Raw genomic sequence first — 16,491 nt, 5'->3', positions numbered from 1 at the left:
GTTTTTAGTGTGTTGAATATTAAAAAAGTTTTCAATTTTTTCCCCTCAATTTTTTTTACTTTCTTTTGTAGATCCTACATGTTGCTAACTGTGAATGTAAAATATATTCATAAACAATGGTTTTGATAACATTGAACTTCAATAGTTAGTTAATCTGAGGGCGAGGCTTCAAAGGATTTCACCATTCCACAAATTGAGCATATCTGCTGCTCGCTAAAGTATTGGGAGCTGAGTTCCCAGTGGACAAGTGTAACAAACAGCACAATGCTGGAATAGACAGCCAATGATTTTGGAGCAATTGAAGATTTCCTCCAGTGTGCTTCAGTGATGTAGCTCTTTCACATCGGTGGAGCTTTCCAAAACCATCCATAATAAATTTTAAAATGTAATCATTGTTGTAATATAGGCATACCCAGGATCCAAATTTTAACAAGATCTTAGCTATGATAATGAGATAAATGACTAGATAACCTGCTTACATTGGGTTAGTTGGGGAATATCGTTGGTTATAATTGCACTCAGACGGCTCTGTTGGGCAGCCCACTTTCTTCACATATCCAATACCAAATTCCCGAAACAGACATGAAGAGATTACCAAGTGGACAGAGGAATAGATTCAAGTGCTCAGAGTTTCCTTGAAATAAATGTAACTTCCCCACTGCCTTTGGGAATTCCTGGTCCACGAGCATGAAAATGGAAAAGCAGCATTCAGGATGGTATTGAGAACCTCAAGTCCGTGGTCCCACATCGGCTTCATCAATCACTTCAGAACCCACAAAACCTGAGTGAAAGCAAGTCATTCTTGACCCTGAGAGACTGCTTAATATTGTTGGTCAGTACACCAGAATAACCCTGTTCTTCTGAATACTGCTGCAGAACCTTTTCCATCCACCCAAGTATTGAAAGCTTTTGGTTCTACTTCTCATCCAAAGCATGGCAGGTACAACAGTGCAGCCTTGGAATTCCATCCAGCCCAATACTGTAGCCATGATACCTTTCTTCTCCCTATCCTCCTGACAGAAACCAAGAACGTCTTCAGTGGACAGACTTTCTAGGGTCAATGTCACAGCATGCTGATCACAATATATCTGCCAATCAATACATAAAAGTGATGACCAGGGCATTTTAATTGTTTCTGGAACTTTGCTACATGAAAACTATTTGACTTTTTCCAGATATTTCAACTGTGACTAAACTTCAAAAGTAATTTACTTGCTTTCAAGGTATTTTGAAATATTCTGAGGCAATTAAAAGGCAGAAAGTTAATGCAAGGTAACATTTTTTAGTTAAACTAGCCATAAAATTAGGGAGTAACCACTATAAGCAAACCACAAATATGTCATATGGTCACAATAAAGCATTTTTGTATCAAGTAACGTTTGGAATAAATGTATCAACTTCAGGACTGGTGCTCTACCAGATAAAAATTCCAAATGTAATTTATTCTACAAGGCTAAACAACCACATTTCAGCAATTTAAAGATTTTTTTCTCCCATCATGGAAAGAGCTTTAGGAGTTGTCTTCAAGTGCAAGTTTCCACATCTTTGATTCAAAATGACACGTTAGCTATCCAAAAGAAAACTGAGTAATTGTAAATATAGAAGCAGCAATACCTAGAACAGTATACATTACCTTTAATATGTGTTGGAACATCATAAGGTGCTTCAAAGGAGCATTATTAAATAAAATTTGAGGAGTTAGGATTAGTCTTAATGGAGAAGAGAGAGGTAGAGCATTTCCAGGAGGAAATATCAAAGCTTCAGGCCAAAGCAGCTGAAAAGACAATCATCATTGGGAATTGGAATATTATTGTCACATGTACTGATGTACAGTGAAAAACTTGTATTGCGTACTGTTCATACAGATTAATTCATTACACAGTGCATCGAGGTAGAACAAGGTAAAACAATAACAGAATGCCATGAAACCATGCCAGGGAACCAAGAAAATCAGGAAAATGCAACAAGAGTAATTTGAGGAGCCCAAGATCTCAGTGGTTAATAGGGCTGTATATATACCAAACATATAGAGTGCAACAGTTGTTGTAAAATGCTGCCCACAACTAAGTGGATGCATAAACATAAACAAGTACAGAATATTAGCCTTATGAAGCACAAGGCAATGAAACAAATCAAAAACTCTACAATATCAATTGTGTAAAAAAAATACAGCAAAATATAGTTCACCTTTAAACACAACTAGATGCACAATTAATGACCACATTTAAAGAAACTATAATACAATTGTCACATTGCTGTAGATATGAAATTGATAGTGATATTAGAGGGCCATTCTGAAATAGTGGAAGGAACATATCATTTGACTCTGGGAATGCTTCATGGGCCTGGGATAAAATGCATTCCATTGAAGTATTCACATACCACATCTCAATAAGCACAAAACTGATACTTTTTGTGGTGAGAAAAGCTAAAAGATTTCTCAATCAGCTTGCTAACATTTATCATGCAAAATATGATCCTTCATTAATAATGTGTTACACGTAACAGTGATCCCGTTACTTACCTGTCAATGTGATCAGTTATATAGCGAAGAATAGCAACAGCCTTCACCGAGATATCAAATTCCAACTCTTGACTCTGCCTTTGCAATTCCTTTATAAAACAACACACATGCAGATAACATTACAACCAATACTACAGCCTTTCTTCGAACAGAAAGTCACAAAGAATCCAGGCATAACTTTGTTCACAAGTCATCTGGACTTCAGAAAGACTATCCTGCATATATGATTTATGAACAGCAAGGTGCATTTTGAGAGACAAAATCTCCAACAATTCTGGTTTTCTTGCCTTCTTGCCTAATTTCATTACATAATTATAATTATTAGCAATAATTATGTGTGTGGACCATCCTGCGCTGTTATGTTCTCCTTGTGTGACAGTTGATTAGTAATCAACTGATTTTTTAAAACATTTTTTTTACCACCTGTTCTTATTGGAACCTGCTAACCATCCATTTAGAGGGCCACCAGATCATTTTGGTTCTGCTGTGATGATAATACTCATGAAGGTTTGAGTTCCGATGTACTGGAGCTGCTGGCTTAGAAGTTGCATACACTAGGTCAGTGGAGATAAGTAGTATTATAGGTGAGAAAATGGTTCTTGTATGCAAAAAAAAAATGGACCAAAGCCATGTGGAGCTAGCCACAAAATGGTCAGAGATTTGAGACAGTCCTGACATGAGGTTGGAGCGTAGGAAGGATTGGATCTGGTCATTGAGGATTGGGGGTGGAGGGTAGTTGGTGGTGTGGTGGAATGTATAGTTGTGGGAATCAAGGGAATACATATCAGAGGAAGGCAGAGTAACTGAGTACCACCTGCAACGAGAGCAGGGGAAGGCTGTGGCACAGCAAACACCAGTGAAAATTCTTAAAGTAGAACTATCTACCAGAAGAGCTATGACAGGACTCTATAGCAATGTTCAGGGAGCACAGCTCCCTCTTAACAAATTCAACAGCTGACTCAACTTTCCTCTTTTTGCAAGCTGGATGCACAAATGAATTTTGTGTAAGGAACATCAAACTGTGAGGCGGCACCACACACACCCAGCGGCCTCTATGAATATGCTTGTCAAGAGAAATGTGCAAAAATACATGAAGGAACCAATGACATTGAGTTATCAAGTTTTAGATTAAATTCCCTTGTTGTGCTGCATGGAAGAAGTTCTTGCCCACCCTCTTGTACATTTTCATGTGTTGCACTCAAAATCAAATGGATGGTGCAAAGAGCACACTTCTAAATTAAAACTGGTTTTAGTGCTATTTATAAATTGAGTAATCTGGTTTCTAAAATCAGAATTTGGCTAATGTACATGGAGACAGGATTGGAAGGATTCCAGATTCCAATTAAAAAAGGAAATATGTTTTGAAGAGATTCAGCGCTAAAGAGAATAAAGCATGTTCAGAATGAGAGGAAATTGGATGGCTTTTCCTTTCTTGTGTTCTAATTTGCCAGATTTAGAATAGTGCAATTTGAAGAAAGAGACTGAAAAGGACAATTATTCTCTATCTATATGTAATTATTTTAAAAACAGCACACTTGAGTTTTTATTGGAATTCAAGTAATTCCAAGTATTCATTTCTAAAATTGATTAAAAAAAGTTAAAAGACCCAACAATTCTGTGCTGAATCACCAGATTGTTCGAACAATATTGCAAAGGATAAAATTGGAGATAAAAGGTTATAAACATTAAATTGTCTAATATAGACAGCAAAGTCATTACTCAGAAGCAAGAACATCCTTTGCAAAGATTCAGAAAAAAGGAACAAACTTACATGACATTCCTCTTGTTATAATTTCTTTAAAACTTTGCTTATTTAAAACTAAATCAATTCACACCTAGTGAAGAACATTTGGGAGTGTGCTCTCTGTTACAATGCATAATATTGTAGCTACCCATTTGAGCACAGCAATCCCCAATAAACAAAGATCTATTATCTGGGCATGTTGGTTGACAAATAAGCCATGCCTTTCTTCAAGCCATGGGACCTTTTATGTTCACCCATTTTCAGAGGGCAGATGACACTTTAGCTTAACATCTCAGCCTAATCAATGGCATCTCCAATGACACAATGCCCACTAAAAACTGAAGTGTCAGATTAACTTAAGTGTTCCAGGAATGGAGCTGAATCCACAATATTCTGGAATTAACATTTATAATATTTTACATTTTAAGGTCCCTTGCATATATTCATGTATCCCTCTGATGTCATGATTATATACAGTTTAATAAGGAGTTTGTCAACAAGTGGTCATGTTTTTAATCAGAACAACCACCATCATAGTTTTTTTATTGGCATATAATGCTCATTTCTTAGTACTGTATCCTAATGCCCAATGTCAAATGCCAAAGCGAGACAGGCTATATTGACCACAGAAATATATACAGACATGATCTAATCACATAGCAAGCCATGTTAATAGGAGCTTAACTATACATCATACCGCCAGAGATGTTGATGGATGTTGACTATGTTCCCGATTTTCACAGCTTTCACTCTGTGCAGCTAGTAGGGTCACCTTTCGGTGACAGTAATCAACAAGGTCCAGCACTGCTTCCTCAGCAGACTCACACACATCCTGCACATGAAGCATTAAGAGACATTCTTTTATAGCTGGTTGAAAAGATCTGCACAGTTCACAACTTCATTAAACCCAAAAGAACCCTTAACTGATGAATAACTCATTTGTTGCCTTGCTGAGAACCACTAGTTCAGGATGTTTAATCCTTGGACTTTGACAAGATTGCCAACTCATAATTAATTTAGAAGCCTTTCAAAAAAAAGTGAAACAAATAAAACATTAAATCAACACAAATAATCAAAAAACCTATTTTTACCTTTCTTCCCAGCAACCTTACCATCAGTAAAACAGTACAAACAGATCATATTCAGGGATTCATCTTTGGATCTGAACGAATATGCCACGGCCGTCACGACTTCATCAAGACCTGCGTGGATGAGTGTGTGCCGTCGAGAACATACTGGATTTTCCCAAACCAGAAGCCCTGGATGAACCAGGAGATTCACAGTCTGCTGAGGGCTAGATCTGTGGCATTCAAGACTGGCAATCCAGAAATCTACAAGAAGTCCAGGTAAGACCTACGGAAGGCCATTGTGAGAGCGAAAAGGCAATTCTGTGTGAAGTTACATGACAGCCGTGGTAGGGTTTGCATGCCATTACTTCCTAATAGCACAAATGGTGGTGATGCTTCACTCCCTGATGAGCTCAACGCCTTTCATGCACGCTTTGAAAGGGCGAACAACACTATGTCTGTGTGAATCCCCACAGCATCCAGCGACACTGTGATCTCCGTCTTGGAGGCCGATATCTGAACATTCTTCAAGAGGGTAAACCCTCACAAGGTGTCAGGCCCCGATAGTGTGCCTGGCCGGGTACTGAAAACCTGCTGACCAACTGGCTGGCGTGTTCAAAGACATCTTCAATCTCTCACTGCTGCGATCTGAGGTTTCTACTTGCTTCAAAAGGGCAGCAATCATACAGGTGCCCAAGAAGAGCAGGGTGAGCTGCCTCAACGATGATCACCTGGTAGCACTCACAACTGTGATAAAGTGCTTTGAGAGATTGCTTATGGCTAGAATTAACTCCTGTCTGAGCAAGGACCTGGACCTGCTGCAATTTGTCTACCGGCGCAACAGGCCTACAGCGGATGCAATCTCACTGGCTCTCCACTCTGTTTTGGAGCACCTAGACAACGGGAGAATATACGTCAGGCTGCTGTTTATCGATTACAGCTCAGTGTTCAACACCATCATCCCCTCCCTCTGCAACTGGATCCTCGACTTCCTTATCGGGAGACCACAGTCAGTATGTATTGGTGAAAATCAACACAGGCGCACCTCAAGGATGCATGCTTAGCCCACTGTTCTACTCTCTCTACACTCATGACTGCGTGGCTAAGCACAGCTCAAACACCATCTATAAATTTGTCGATGACACCACTGTTGTTGGTCGAATCTCAGGTGGTGATGAGGAGGTAGGTGTACAGGAGTGAGGTAGATCAGCTGGTTGAGTGGTGTTGCAACAACAACCTCGAACTCAACGTCAGCAAGACCAAGGAATTGATTGTGGACTTCAGGAAGGGGAAGTCAGGAGAACACACACCAGTCCTCATTGAGGGGTTAGCAATAGAAAGGGTGAGCAGCTTCAAGTTCCTGGATGTCAATATCCTGGTGGATCTATCCTGGGCCCAATAAATTGATGCAATCACGAAGAAGGCACACCATTGGCTCTACTTCATTAGGAGTTTGAAGAGATTTGGTATGTCATCAAAGACTCTTGCAAATTCCTATAGATATATTATGGAAAGCATTCTGACTGGTTGCATCACAGCCTGGTATGGAGGCTCCAATGCACAGGATCAAGAGAGGCTGCAGAGGGTTGTAGATTCACTCAGCTCCATCACGGGCACAACCCTTCCCACCACCGAGGATATCTTCAAGAGGTGGTGCCTCAAGAAGGCGGCATCCATCACAAAGGACCCTCACCATTCAGGACATGCCCTCTTCTTGTTACTACAATCAGGAAGGAGGTACAGGAGCCTGAAGACCCACACTCAGTGACTTAGGAGCAGCTTCTTCCCCTCCATCATCAGACTTCTGAACAGTCCATGAACACTACTTCGCTATTCCTTTTTTGCATCATTTACTTATTTTGTAATTTATAGTAATTTTTATGTTTTGCACTGTACCACTGCTGCAAAACAACAAATTTCATGACATATGTCAGTGATAATGAATCTGATTCTGAGTATTCAAATAAATGCAGCCGCAGTTCCTGTGCCAGATCAAATGTGATGTGGAATCCAGGAGTGGCTTTCCTCAGAACAAAAGCTGCTCCACCATTGGGTTCCATGCACAGTCATGACAGAATGCATTGGGAGGAGTTTGGGCAGCATGATCAAGACTCATGTTATTGGGGAAATGCTAACAAAATCCAAGCCATTGAAATTCTGTGCAATAGTTCCTAATCTTTGGGTCTCTGATCGCTGGGAGTAGCATTGTGTGTCACACGAGGTCTTGGAAAACCCAAGTTTAACTTTTCATTCGTGTTGCATTGAATTTTCAGTGCAAGGCAAAAAATAGTGGCATCATGGTGAAAGATAAGACAGTAATTGAAACTCAAAGAAATTTTTAATATGTTTGCTTTAGAAATAGTTAGTTCAATTCTCTTAACAGTAATGCATAACACACATACCTTGTGGTAAAAGATAGTTTCTAGGAGGTTAACAATAGTTGCTTCGTGATGGATCTGTGCATGAAAGAGAAAACAATAAATTAAGACCACCGAATACAGTGCTAGTGTGAATATTCTGAAGGTAAAAAAAAACTACATATGTCACATCTTTGTCTTCATGAAGAATCACGTTTAAAAAATTTACACATTGAAGTAAATATGTGAAGAGTTACATGTCCTGTACTGTAAATGTCAGCCCAGCACAGCTGCAATATTGTCTTTTACTGGCTGTGAAAATCCAGTTTAAATTCAAGAAGCAATGAAAATTGATTTAGGATTCATTGAACAGCAAATAAATGTTCTTATCCATGGGCAGAATGGTCAGCTGATTTGTATTTTTTTATACATGTTCTTAATTTCTCATTAATCTGCAGATTTCTTGGTGATGTCATGTTGTGAAATTATTCACAGAAGTAAATTAAAATTTGGCATCCAAACTGTCCAAAAACATTTTAAACAGCCTGCAGTTTAGGAGTGTGACATTTTATTTTTGAATTCCCAGTGTCGGGGGATTTCACTGATTTGACTGTTCACATGCCAACTTCAAAGTTTATTACAGCGAAGTACTGTAATGTAATACCATAGTTGTCTAAACATATCCATAAATTACACAATTTCAGTACAAACCATTAGATGATAAATTAATAAACTTCAAAAACAAAAAAAAAACCTCTCAAATTCTCCCATGCTGTGAGCTGGTGTGGAATCTTTTTCCATAAATGAATGAGTGACTGCAAGTCATGGCAGTGCACTAGCAATTTGTTATTCAACGAATAATTGGATGACCTAAAATACGACTTATAAATGGACCAATATGGTTCCCCAGTTTGTGATTTTTTTGTAAAAATACTTCCAATCAAATTAGTAAAAATCAAAACATTTTAAGTAAACAGATCACTCTATTGCCCTCATTATCTTCTTGCTTGTAAAGCTCAAAGACATGCACCAATTTAATTGAAACTGAAGCATAACTGACACTGACCAACCAAAAAACTGTTGTCCCTCTCCAAAAGAAACTTTATGTTTGGCATGGATAGATACATGGGAGTGGCATATTATAGCCTTTACAGGGACAGGGCTGGCAGCTTAATGTTCCAGGGTACAGGTGCTACAGGTGGGATAGAGGTGGAGGAAAGAAAGGAGGGGGAGTTGCATTTTTGATTAAGGAAAGCATCAAGGCAGTCGTCCAAGATGAAATTACTGAGGGATCATCCATTGAGGCTTTATGGGTGGAGTTGAGAATTAAGAAAGGGATAATCACCTTGGGATTATACTATAGGCCCCCAAATAGTCAATGGGAATTAGAGGAATAAATATGTAGGAAAATTGCAAAAAGCTACAAGAATAATAGGGTTGTCATGGTAGGGAATTTTAACTTTCCTAATACAGACTGGGACCTCCATAGTGTAAAGAAGTTAGATGGGGTGGAATTTGTTAAGTGTGTTCAGGAAAGTTTCCTCAGGTAATATATAGAAGGCCCTACTTGGGAAAGGGCAAAGCTTGACCTACTCTTGGGAAATAGGGCAGGGCAAGTGACTTTGAGGTGCAGTGGAACAATACTTTGGGACTAGTGACCATAATTCTATTAGTTTTAAAACAGTTATGGAAAATGACAGAACTGGTCCACAAGATAAGTGCTAAATTGGGACAAGGTGAATTTTGATGGTATTGGACAAGAGCTTGCAAAAGTTGATTGGAGTAGGTTGTTTGCGAGCAAAGGGACATCCAGCAAGTTCGAGACTTTTAAAGGTGAGATAACGAGAGTTCAAGGTCTGCATGGTCCTGTTAGAGTGCAGGTCAAGGCTGGCAGGAGTAGGGAAACCTGGATGTCAAGAGATATTGAGGCTCTGGTCAGGAAAAAGGAAGCATGGATCAGGTACAGGCACCTGGGATCAAGTGAATCCCTGGAGTATAGGGGATGCAGGAGTATACGTAAAAAGGAAATCAGGAGGGCAAAAAGGGGGGATGAGATAGCTTTGGCAGGGAAGATTAAGTAGAATCTAAAGAGATTTTATAAATATATTAAGGGAAAAGGAGTAACAAGGAAGAGAATAGGGCACCTCAAAGACCAAAATGGATATCTATGTGTGGAGCCGCAGGAGATGGGCAACATCCTCAATGAATATTTTTCCCTTGTTTTACTGTGGAGAAAGACATGAAGACTAGAGACCTTAGGAAAGTTAATGGGGAGGATGGTCCACATTACAGTAGAGGAAGTGCTGGATGTCTTAAGTTGTATGAAAGTAGATAAATCTCCGGGGCATGATCAGGTGCATCCAAGGAATTTGTGGGAGCCCTGGCTGAGATATATGCATCATTGTTAGCAACAGGTGAGGTGCTAGAAGACTGGAGGGTGGCTAATATTGAGCCTTTATTTAAGAAGGGTTGCACAGAAAAACCTGGGAACTATAGACCAGTAACATCCGTGGTAGGTAAGTTATTGGACGGGATTCTGAGGGATAAGATATACACATGTTTGGAAAGACAGATTGATTAGTGATAGTCAGCATGGCTTTGTGTGTGGGAGATCATGTCTCAAGAATCTGATTTTGATTTGATTATGTTTTTTGAAGAAGTAACTAAGAAGGTCGATGAGGGCAGGACAATAGTCTATATGAACTTCAGCAAGGCCTTTGATAAGGTTCCACATTGTAGGCTGCTCTGGAACGTTAGATCACATGGCATGCAGGGAGAGCTAGCTAACTGGATACTGAATTGGCTTGATGGTAGGAAACAAAGGATGATGGTGGAAGATTATTTTTTGGACCAGAGGTCTGCCTCAGAAGTTGGAGCTGGGCTCATTGTTGTTTGTCACCAATATCAATGATTTGGATGAGAATGTACAAGGCATCATTAGGAAGTTTACAGATAACCCTAAAATAGCATCGTAGACAGTGAAGAAGGTCATCAAGAGTTACAGCAGGATCTTGATCAGCTGGGTAAGTGGGGCGAGGATTGGCAAATGGAGTTTAATTTAGATAAGTGCGAGTTGTTGCATTTTGGGAAGTTAAACCAAAGTAGGACTTTCACAGTTAATGCAAGGATCCTGCGGAGTGTTATATAGAGGCACTTAGGAGTACAAGTACATAGTTCCTTGAAAGTGGCATCACAGATAGACAGGGTGGTGGAAGAAGGCTTTTGACATGCTGGCCTTCATCAGTCAGGACATTGAGTGCAGAAGTTCAGATGTTATTTTGCAGTTGTACGAGACATAGGCGAGGCTGCACTTGGAGTATTGTGTTCAGTTTTGGTCACCCTGCTATATGAAAGATGCCATAAAACTGAAAGGAGTGCAGAAACAATTTACGAGGATGTTGCCAGGACTTGAGGGACTAGGTTATAGGGAGAGGATGGACACGCTAGGACTTTCTTCCATGGACCATAGAAGACTGAGGGGTGATCTTATTGAGGTGTACAAAATCCTGAGAGGCATAGATAGGGTGAATGCACATTGTCTTTTTCCCAGGGTTGGGAAATCAAGAACTAGATGGCATAAGTTTAAGGTGAGAGGGGAAAGATTTAATAGGGAGCTGAGGGGCAACTTTTTCCACACGGAAGGTGGTACGTATATGAAACAAGCTGCCAGAGGAAGTGTTTGAGGCAGGTGCAATAACAATATTTAAAAGACATTTGGACCGATACATGGATAGGAAAGGTTTAGAAGATTATGGGCTAAATGGGACTAGCTTAGATAAGCATCTTGGTCAGCATGGACAGGTTGGACCGAAGGGCCTGTTTCCACACTGTATGACTATTCTGAAGGTGGATCAGGAAGATATACAACATCAGGTGTAAAATAAATCATTAAGTGCAACAGATAGATCAACTAGACTACATGACAATTATACCACAATGTAGAAAACCCAATCTGCATTTGGCCCATTTTTAAAAGAAGTTCAGAGTGTGTTAAACCTGGTATCGTTCATACCAAAAGATTATTTTTATGCAGTGCTGTGTGCAATATGGGAATCTTGTCCCAGCATTATTATACAGGACAGGTGTAATGGGCCATAATATGTTGACGGCGAGCTGGTAGATCTGTAGGGAATTGCCAGCCAGTTGTAGTAGGCACAGTGGTGGACCAGAGTTGAGGGCATTCTGCAAGTTGCTTAGGTAAATACACTTTGTATCTTCATGGCAGCCAAAACTGACACACCTGGTGTTCATTTGACCTTTACTTAAAAGTTTAGGCAAGACTCGTGCTTGTTTACATTTCATCAGTATTTTAATTATCTTTGTAATTAATTAACTGCAGTTTCATGTGTTCAAAAATAAATTTATCATTTAATTTTTTTGAAATGATTTTTACTACTTTTTCCCCAATTGTTTGCAAGTGTCTCTGATTTAAAGTCTTTTGAGACTACAAGCATCGGCTACGGTATTAAAACCATCAATTTAAACTGATGCAGGCAAGATTCCTTGCACTGTTTATGTCCAGAAAGAAATCTAACAGACAATCTCACTCACCACAATATATATTGGAAATGTGCTCTTTGGATTGAAATCCTGGAGGTGACACAACACAGGAAACACCTTCTGCTTCCAAACTTCCACAGCAATGAGTTCATGAATCAGTATGGGGACCTGCAAACACTCAACGCAGCATATAGTGAATGGATTCGGCAGCAATTCAAATTCAAATAATAACAAACTAGCAATCAGGAATCTTAATTTGTGACCGGTAAAAACAAGGCCATTCACTAACACTGATTAGTTACCACCTGGCATGAACTTATGAATCACTTCACTGTAGATGATATTTTAGGTATTTTTAACAGCTGAGACAACTGACATTCCTGTTAACAGCAAGGATTCACATGGATCATGGGTTCAGCAGACAAGTATTCCTTTTTTGGAGAGGGACAGGCTTGATAGAAATCTGAAGCATTTTTTAAAATATACCTACACACCAGAAAATAGTAGAAATTATTAATCCTTTACAGTGTTTTCTATTTTTATTTCAGATTTCTAGCAGCTGTAATATTCTGCTTTTGCCTTTCATTACAATATTTTCAATATTTAGCTACAACCCAAAATATCAAACAATATCTGAAAATATTTAACAGTTTTATTTGTACTTAATAGAGAAGCAAATGAAGAAATGTCTAAGGAGAAAAAAGCTAATGTGTCAAGTTGATGACTTTTCAATAAATTTGGAAAAAGTTAGGGTTTAACAGGTTTTCAAATAAGAACTGAGGGAAGGGAAGGCAAGGCGAAAACTGAAGATCCGTGAAATGCTGGAAGGAAAGAAACAGTAAAGAAAAGGGTATGTAAATAATCAAAAAGATGATCAAAATAGTAAATTATCGGTTTTGTGCGAGTGTCCCCAACTGCATCTGGTTGAGAAATTCTAGCAACCATCAGAGACCCAGGAGCACTGAAGATATTGGAGGAAATCAACTGAGCTGTATACATTGGGCGGGGGTGGTTAGAAGATAGTCTGGGTAGAGTTAGGATTGGGGAGGGCGAGTAGAAAAAGAGGATTTGCAGAGGTTATTTTGAGACAGGTTTGTGAGTTACTGGGAGTAAAGGTTGCTCAGACAATCTGTCAAAAGTTGATGATCAGTTGAGCAGGTAATAGTTGGTTCATGGTAGGTTGGATTTAAAATTGAGTGATGGTGTAGAAGTAAGATTAAGCAAACAAGGCAGGAGTCAGGAGGATGGGGATTAGGGGTTGTAAAACTTGTCAGTTGCTGGAGGGCAATCAAAGGCCCCCAAGGCCATCAGCAGCAAGAGAGAGTGGTGGGATTGAACACCAGAGAAACTATTTAAGGAAGGATCGACCTACTGGCAAATTATGTACCCATTCTAGACCAAGAACTTTTCACAAATTTCTATCTGCCCAATCCAACCATTTGTCACTTAACGTATCCAAGCTACTGGCATGCTGTCTTTCCATGCTGATTAGAAAATAAAGAGGGTCACGCTTAACTGTCTAGATGCTTTTTTTTAAGCAAATAGACAAACAACTTAGAACTTCCAATACCTTAAAAAATTGCAAAAAAAATCAATTTTTCTAAAAATTCCTTCTGATTGTTCACACAATTGTTATCGAGACTAATCTACTTCATAACTTTCCCACTGCTGAAATTAAAAATCATAACATCATCATCTACAGCCAATAGATTTGAAAATTGAATTTCCTTATTTCTTTTTGTTCTTAGGTTTTGAGTCACAAAATGTTTCCTGATTTACCCAATCTTCTCAACCTCTGCACTATCCTACATTGTTTTGTTTTGTTTCATGTGTTTTAAAGGTCTCGTAATGGGGCTTTCACATAATTCCTTTTACTTACGAATGGTGGAAAAGAACAGATGGATTACTTCTCTTCTCCAAAAAGCAGGTGTAGTTATTATATGATGCTGTGACCTTACGGTTTCAAAAGAAAAATGCTCAATGGATTTTCCATAATATGGATAAGGAATCCAAATGATCCCTACATTGCAACTTGATAGGTAGTTCAAATAATGAAGTGCCTCAGCAGTATTAAAGAGTAAAAGACTAATCTTGGATATCTAAAATGCTGAAAAGACAGAACATCCATTAACATCTGCAACAAAAAGGGACAGATTAATGTTTCAAGTATACTTCCGTTGTCAGAATCTGACATATGGTCTCCATCCAAAACCTTATCTCTTTAGAAAACGCATGTACCTTCCCAAGAGAGTAAATGTGCTCCTTGACAAATTCATCTTGCTCAGCAGTGGCATTGATGATGGCCTGCATATTCAGCTTCTCAATATACTCATGCTGTCTGAACCATCTGTGAACAGAACAGAGGGAAAGAAGAATGAAGAGATGACAATGTGAGAGTCGCAATGACATGTTGAGGGGACACGGCACAAGTTCATGAAATTGACATCAGGCACCATGCATGAGATAGCTTGAAAATATTACAAATTTATAAGGTGTAAAAGCAATGTCTTAAGTGGCTACTGTCATTAAAAATGTTGAACACTTAACCAAATGCCAAGAGGAAAAGAATATAATGCCAAAACAAAACCATGAATCCATACTAAGCCCTACGCCATTTTTGAAGTACTGAGTGTTCTTCTAATCCACAGAGTTAAGAGGAATATAGAGGGCAGGCAGAGGGTGTAGTTGAAATAAATTAGGTCGACATACTGAAATACGGGAGCAACAAAAGATGAAAAGTGGGAGCTATTTCATTAGAACAGAAGAGATGGAGGAAATGCAAAGGAAGTGTTTATAATTATGAAGTGTTAAGACCAATTCGAGTGAAATGGATTGTACAGCAATTCTACTGTATCCCCAATAAATGCAATGTGAACAGAGAGAAAGCAGGGATGAGGCAGTGGAACAAACCAAAGTCAATCCTGCATACCTCCTGGGGTCTCCCTGGCACACGTTAGATGCTATAGTCCAGAGTATCCTTGATGTGGGACTTCCCCAGGAATTCCATCCTTCACCTCAAGCTCTCTTTTTCATCCTGTCAAGGTCACTGCACTGCACCTGGTGCCACTCATTTCACATCCATGATCCCATCCACCCTATTATCATCTCAGTCTCAAACCTTCACACTCCCACAGTGTCTTACCATTGAACACCAATCAATCTTACTCATTTGTGGTCTTCCCAATCTTCACCCTGGGACACCGATTATTCATCCATTAGACTCTCCCTATTAGAGTACCCTGGCGTCTCAATATTGCTCATCTATGGTTCTTCCTTGCAATCATCCCACAATCTCCCAAGTTTTCCCCCAACTGACTGGTACTCCCTGGCAGCCCCGTCCCCAGGACCTTCCCCTTCTATCTCCACCCTCTCACCCTGGGTCTCCTCACTTTTTCCTTCCCCAAAATGTCTTCTCTGAACTCTTCTCCTCCCCAAGGGGTCAGCTCTTCTAGCCAGCCCCTCCTTTCCCCAGTGTGAACTCCTCCAGGATCACTCCCTCCCTGGGGCCCAGATCAACTCCTCCACCCCCTTCTTCCTGTCCCAGGATCAACTCTTCTGCCCCATCCCTCCCGGAGGACAACTCCTCCACCCCTTTCTGCCCTCCCCAGGTCAACTCCTCTGCCCCCTTCTTCCTATCCCAGAGTGAATTCCTCAGCTCCCTTCTTCCTATCCCGGGGTAAACTCCTCTGCCCCTTCCCCGGGTCAACACCACCTCTCTCCCCAGAACCATGTTCCTTCCTCCATCTCTCCTTGGGGTCAATGTCTATCCACCCACCCTGCGCTCTCCCCCCTCCAGCACCCACTCACCCCTTCGCCACCTCCCTCCACCCCTCCTCGGTTCTCCAACCTGAGTCTCCAGCACCACACACCCCCACCCCCGCGGATCCCAGTTAACTCACCGCGGACACCCGATATCTCTCAGCGGGAACTCCTGCAAGCTCTCGGCATAGCCGGCGGCCTCCACCGGCAAGAGCACGGCCTTCCCTGAGCCAGCCGCCATAGCCCACACCAAAACCGCCGCTGCAGACGCCGTTCCTATGGCAACCCAAACACCAACGAGCGCGCACGCGCAGAGGCAACCAATGAGAGAAGGCGATGGGCGGGCAGGGGGCGGGACTTTGCAGAATCCCGCCCCAGGCGCGGTGGGGCAGCGGGAGGGCAGGGTTAGACTACGGGGTGGGCAGACCGTTCGGTCCATCGTGCCCGTGATAGCCAATAGGTACCAATCTATGCTAATTCAGCTTCCGAGCTTTCCATTCCAGCGTGTCGCAAGTGCTCAGTCTCAACGCCCGTACCTCA

The 16,491-nt window shown here is 40.6% G+C and overlaps 1 protein-coding gene across 1 annotated transcript in view; it reads right to left on the bottom strand.

Annotated features, from left to right (window-relative positions):
- Positions 1-16,233, bottom strand: part of zmynd10 (zinc finger, MYND-type containing 10) — a 53,471-nt gene extending 37,238 nt beyond the window's left edge. The window contains exons 1-6 of the mRNA XM_052018391.1: positions 16,092-16,233; positions 14,431-14,539; positions 12,244-12,360; positions 7,738-7,791; positions 4,966-5,100; positions 2,525-2,613 (exon numbers count right to left, since the gene is read on the bottom strand). Of these exons, the coding sequence (XP_051874351.1) occupies positions 2,525-2,613; positions 4,966-5,100; positions 7,738-7,791; positions 12,244-12,360; positions 14,431-14,539; positions 16,092-16,192 (605 nt within the window). The 5' untranslated portion in view covers positions 16,193-16,233. The remainder of the gene's footprint in view (positions 1-2,524; positions 2,614-4,965; positions 5,101-7,737; positions 7,792-12,243; positions 12,361-14,430; positions 14,540-16,091) is intronic.
- Between the last annotated feature and the right edge of the window lie 258 nt (positions 16,234-16,491).

This window comes from Pristis pectinata, chromosome 6, assembly GCF_009764475.1.
Source record: "Pristis pectinata isolate sPriPec2 chromosome 6, sPriPec2.1.pri, whole genome shotgun sequence".
NCBI classification, from domain to species: Eukaryota; Metazoa; Chordata; class Chondrichthyes; order Rhinopristiformes; family Pristidae; genus Pristis; species Pristis pectinata.
The sequence above is the reverse complement of the archived record's forward strand: the minus strand, read 5'-3'. Positions and strand labels throughout refer to the sequence as shown.